General features: G+C 44.9%; 1 protein-coding gene across 1 annotated transcript in view; it reads left to right on the top strand.

Moving 5' to 3' along the window:
- Positions 1 to 1,590: 1,590 nt before the first annotated feature.
- The window catches only part of hmcn1 (hemicentin 1), a gene marked incomplete at both ends in the record, with an annotated part of 100,832 nt that continues 96,169 nt past the window's right edge, over positions 1,591 to 6,253 (top strand). The window contains 1 exon segment of the mRNA XM_080528070.1: positions 1,591 to 1,867. Coding sequence (XP_080384196.1) covers positions 1,591 to 1,867 — 277 coding nt within the window.

Here is a 6,253-nt window from a genome sequence, read left to right as displayed (position 1 = left end):
TCTACTCTTAGAATACCTTGACTTCTCCCTCAGTCTGATAATTAAACCTTTAGACATGCAGCTTTGTACCACAGCCTAACACTAAGCCAGGGGTCAAGATTTAATTCAGTGCTGGATTACCTGCAAAGACTACAGGAAATAGTCTTTTGGCCCATCAATTGTGTTAGGGGACAATAGTTTGTGTTAGAGCAGGGCGGAAATTATCTGTGGAATGTAAGGGTACAGACTGACCCCTTGTATTAAACAAGGTTAAAAGAGACCACCTTGCACAGCTCCACGCCACCTAATGGAGTTTCTAAAGTTTGATGCCTCAAATGACCTTTGAATGTCTGTCAAAACTATTTAATTTAATAGATTTTTATTTTATTTTTTACATAAAATCCTATGCATTGTATTGTTTATTTCAAGTTGATTAGTGTAGAACCAATACATAAAAATTAGCCTAGGTGTTGCAAGAAAAATGTATGGATCTTTTTTGATAGCCTAATATTTCTAGCTGAAATAACCGACCAATGCCACATAACTGGATCAATGGAGTCACATGGGTTCTGATTGCTCTTTTGTAATATAGCCTATAGCCTACCTCTAGGTGGCGCAAGAGGCCGGTTTAGGCTCTCCCTTCATCATTACCACAGGTAGCCTACTCTATAATCCCTGTCATTGATAGGTCTACATAAACATGAACATCTGATGGTCTTATGTGTCAAAATAGAACTAATGAATTAAAATACTTAACTGAACAAAAGTCGTGGTGTTACTGCAAACTCTTAACCATGGTTGAATGATTGATTTATGTGGCACTTCGTGTTTTACATTTCGATATGCACCATGATTGTTAATTCAAATATAGCCTATGTTGCATGCTTCTCGGCCTCTGAACATTTATGAGTAGGCCTAGTAGACCCACCTGTTTTGCGTTGTCTACATGTCATAGGCTGTTTTTTTTTTGTGCTGTTGTAATTTATGTGTGTTTTTAAAATTGAAATAGTTGTTTTTAAATTTGTTCAACATTTTTGTTTTTACCTATTATATTTGTGGTGCGAAATTGTGTGTTTTTTAAAATTGAAATAGCTGTTTTTATATTGTTTAAAATGTTTTTTGTTTTTTTTACCTATTGTACTTGTAAAGCACTTTGACGTAAAGTGCTATATAAATAAAGTTATTATTATTAGTAGTAGTAAACGCCTGTCTTCCCGCAAAGGATCCCTTTTTTCTGTCCCCAAAACTCTCTTGTCCAATCAGAGCCCAGCTATCCCACTGCCCTCAGCCTTTCTTCTCCCCAGCGAGGGGGACCAGCAGAGTTGGGATAAGAGCTTCTGACTCACGGGTCGGAAAGGGTAGCAGTCACGCGTATAAGAATCAGAATCAGAAGAACATCTTCCACAGTCACGGAGGAACTGTTTTCCTTTTATTCCCTCGACCGCTTTTCTCCACTTGAAAGGCAGAACCTTTTAATTGAAGTTTCATCCTTATTTTTGCTACTGTTTTAAAGAGCCAATGTCTCTCCCTTTACCTCGAGATTCATCCTGAGGTTACAGTCGGAGAGAAGATAAGCAGAACTTTTGATCGCGTAGACCGTTAGGTCTGAACATGGGCAGCGCCGGGCTTATGCAGTTGTTGCTCGTACAGGTACTCTGTCTGGTGGCTCTGTCCCTCGGGCAGCAGGACACGGAGGGCACCGAGGGCACGGAGCAGGAGGAGATCCCGGAGGGAGCGTCCACCCTGGCGTTCGTCTTCGATGTCACCGGGTCCATGTATGACGACCTGGTGCAGGTTATCGAAGGGGCGTCCAAGATTTTGGAAATGTCTCAAAGCAGAACGAAGAGACCCCTGTATAACTATGCGTTGGTCCCTTTCCACGACCCAGGTAAGACAGTTATTACGATAAAAAAATAATCCAGGGAACACTATTCATTTTGAGTAGACTAGGCCTACTACTACATTTATTGAATCCAATTATGAAAACCTTGAAACACTGATTTCATACAATCTATCTTACATGCACACGATCGAGTGGTCTTTCTGTAACTTAATTCAAACCAAACCGATATTTCGCCTCTGAGGTGCTCTTAGTGGGTGTGTGGGTGTGTGTGGGCTCTGAAGTCTAAACACAATGGACCTGCTTACAAACCAAAACACACCTCTTCGTCAGAAACGTGAGAGATCTAGTAGTTTACCCACACTCTAGGCTCTGAATGCGTAATGTCCTCACACCTCCAGCGCAGCCAGGCCAGATCGGGACATTGTCTTCAGCGCGCACACAGATGTTCAGCTTCGCGTTCACTATCATTAGCATTCCGCATGAGAGTGTGTGTGTGCGTGTGTGTGTGTGTGTGTGTGTGTGTGTGTGTGTGTGTGTGTGTGTGTGGGACTTGGATGTATTGAGCTTGACAGTCTTTCTCACACACATTAATTAATATGCACACCCGAATCCAGACTATCATTGAATTGCATATTTTTTATTGGGAAAGAAAGTGCGTGTTTTTGTCTCAGGCATGTACTGTTAGGTGATTCACAACTGGACGAGGTGTTATTTGTCTAAAGGCTGAGCCGGGGCAAGGTTTGTGTGAGTCTGTAATTACGACCCTCGGAGAGAGAGAGAGAGAGAGAGAGAGAGAGAGAGGGGGGGGAGTTCACTCACCTACTCAGTACAACGTCAACAAAGGCCGCTGTCATGGGGCTGGTGTGTAGAGGTGAGAAGTGGAGATGTCGGCGCGGAATCATTCGGTCAACAACACAGCGAAGCGCAATAGTACAGCCCGTTGCTGTACTATTGCTGCCAGGGGAAGAGACCAGTGCGCACGCAGAAAGAGAGTGCCAAGAGAGCTCGAGACTAGAGAGGAGAGCGGAGAGCACTGGCGGATTCAAAGGGGGGGGCAGGGGGGGCGACTGCCCCTCCTGGTGCCCCCACAGTTGAAAAAGTGCCCTTTTGAGTGTAAAAAATGCCCTTTTGAGTGGCGAAAATTAGAGGACGTGCCCTACTGGTGCCACTCCAATGGTTTAAACATGACAATGTTCCCCCACAGTTGAAAAACCTTGCACTAAAGTGCCCTTTTGAGTGCTAAAATTAGAGGATGTGCCCTATTGGCAGCCCTTCCAATGGTCTAAACTTGACCATGTGCACTGATGGGGTCCCATGTTGTGCAGTAGGTGCCCTTTTTTTCTTTTCGCCCCTGCCCTTCAAACAGCCTGAGTCCACCACTGGCGGAGAGTGAAAGAATGAGAGCATATAAACAGGGAGAGAGATACAACGTTCCGTTTCCCTGACCTATCGTACACCGAACCGGTATCAGATCCAACGCTTGTTTTTGAAATCTCCATGCCAAATAGATTTTCCATCCGCTCCACGGAGCGCATAGGAATGTCTTTCAAGATGCGGTATCTGGTTATCGTTTCAGAGCATCATTATACTGTAACTAAACCATAGGATTTGCAGCTGAGAAAGATGTGGGGAGACAGAGAGAGAGAGAGAGAGGGAGAGGAGGGGAGGAGGGTTGTCCTTGGTTCAGGGAGATCAGTATTCCAGATGTGCGCGCTCCTCTGCTCGAATTCAGCATGTCAAATTCTTTAAGCATTTTTGCATAACGCCTCTATCATGTCTCACAAGTCTCTTACTCGGGTGCCAACAAAAATAAATAGTTTCAAGTGAAGTATGCATTGTATATACAGATATTCCAAATGACGAATTCAATTACTGTGTCCGTTTGTATAATAAAGTAAACCTCTTGTCCCTTCGCGTATGATTAATGATGTGTTATGTAGCTAGGAAGAAGAAACACGGATGGTGTCATTATAAAATAACTATCCATTATGTCTGTCCCTATCATAGATTGAATGTCTAAAAAACAATATTCATGGCAGGTTTCGTGCACACAGGCTATTTGTTCCTCAGTGGCAACAGTCAGACGCCCACAGTGCAGTGGCTCTTGCACCTTTAAACATTTATGAGGATGTTAGAATGTGTTTCTGTAAATCCCGCAGGGGGTAAAGGGAACCATTGGCCCTGCACACACAACCTCTGCTGAACAGTCAGTTCCCCAATGTCCTACTTGTCTTTGGACTTTTTTCAGCCTCATTCCACTGAAGGGACACAGCTTTGTTTTTATAGGCGTTTTGATTCTGAGGGTTTTTGGTTCCAGTTGGATATGAATCCATTTTCTTTGTTTTTTCCATCCTAAACGGTGATGAGGAGGATGGGCCTCCTGTTTGATTTGGCTTCCTTTGAATCAGAGGCCAGAGCCCCCCCCGCTATTTACACTGCACTCTGACACAGTAAATATGCACTGGATGTGTGTGTGTGTGTGTGTGTGTGTGTGTGTGTGTGTGTGTGTGTGTGTGTGTCTGTGTGTGTGTGTGTGTGTGCATGTGTGTGCGTGCATGTGTGTAGCGGGGGTGAAGATGCTTGGATATTGGGGTCAGGCATTTGTGGGAAGAACACTCAGGAAGCCCCCCCCCTTAAACTCCATCCTGCAGGGAAAGAGAAAGAAAGCAAAAGCATACTTCACATGTCATTTGACTGAGGAGGTCTTGTGTTTATATAGCCTAAGGATCTAGGGAGCCTCCTACACTGTTAGAATGCTGATACGGTTGCGGAAGGGATGTGTCAGAATTGGGTTGTAGCATTACCGTTTGAGATTTCTGCCTCGACTGTGAACTCTTTGAAAGGAAGAGATTGCCTACAAGACTCACTTAAAGTGACATGGAAGATATACGCAGATAGACACAGTATATGAAACAGGAACCCGCAAAATCCTGTTTAAAAATGTTGTTGATATAGGGGTTTCGTCAGGGCCCCCAATTAGTTTCCATTGCGCTACGAGGTTCCCTGTTACCCTCCTCTTTCTCTGCTGACGTCCCTTGCACACACATGTTGCACCTCATAAACACCACCTCTTGTAGTGAAAATGTGTGTGTGCGTGTGTGTGTGTGTGTGTGTGTTTTATTGCTTGAGGTTGAGATGGGTCAGAGCACAGTGCCTTGGGTAATGTGGATGCCCACAATTTTGTACATAACACACACACACACACACACGCACACACACGCACACACCGCACACACACACACACACACACACACACCGCACACACACACACACACACACACACACACACACACACACACACACACCGCACACACACACACACACACACACACACACACACACACACACACACACACCGCACACACACACACACACACACACACACACACACACACACACACACACACACACACACACACACACACACACTGTTATAAGGAGATATTGTCCTCATCAGGTGGCCCGGAGATGACATTGATCACTCAGAGAGAAGGTTGAATCGTAATCATTGATTTATGCAGATCTGGGTTACATTCTCTGTACAGATGTTTCCAAGGCAGCATGCTCTGTTAGGTGTGTGTGGCTGTGACACAAGACAAGAGATGCTGAGCAAAGTTACACAGCATACACACACACACACACACACACACACACACACACACACACACACACACACACACATTTTGCCTTTTGTCACAGAGGTCTTTTGAGTCCTGAGATCACAGACATGCCAGACACACTGTGTTCTTCTTATTACTAGGATAAAGCCACATTTCAGTCTTAAAGTGGTGCTTTGGCATTCTGTCTCTGCCCTCCCTTCCTGCCTCCATCCTGACCTCCCTCTGGAACAGATGTCATAGCAAGGTCAATATCACTCCCTGACAGACTGACATAAGCTTTCTCTGTGCTCCGATAACACAGTTGAGATGCATCAGCTGAGGAATTAGAAATCTAATTAGCCAACAGTTCCTTCCAAAAGGCTCCCCTCTCTCTCTCTCTGTGTGATCTGGTGTATGGTCCAACTACCAGCTCCAAAGGTTCCATCGACACCCTTGTTTCTGCCAGGGCTACTCCCACACTCTTGACTGTGGTTAGGGGACTTGACCAAAAGCTTTGGGCATGGAACTGTAAAAGGTGATGATGGGATAGCTTTTAACCACCCCCAATGATCAAAGACCCTCCGTTTGGGACTCCTTTCTTAGGATTCAGCTTCTTTTTTTCTTTGCTCTTCTTTTGTTTCTTTCTCTCTTGTCGGAGCGGCAGCAGCATTTTTGTCTGAACAGCCCATCCCCTCCCGTGTGAGATTACAAGGGTCCTGCATTTTGCTGGACAGAGTCAATAATAATGCCATTAAGCAGGAATTCCAAAGGGCGGAGGAAAAGGAGGAAGAGCAGGGGGAGGAGAGAAAAGTAGAGGTTGGAAACGGGAGGG

Source organism: Nansenia antarctica (assembly GCF_963989245.1).
Source record: "Nansenia antarctica genome assembly, chromosome: 1".
Classification (NCBI taxonomy): Eukaryota; Metazoa; Chordata; class Actinopteri; order Argentiniformes; family Microstomatidae; genus Nansenia; species Nansenia antarctica.
The sequence above is the reverse complement of the archived record's forward strand: the minus strand, read 5'-3'. Positions and strand labels throughout refer to the sequence as shown.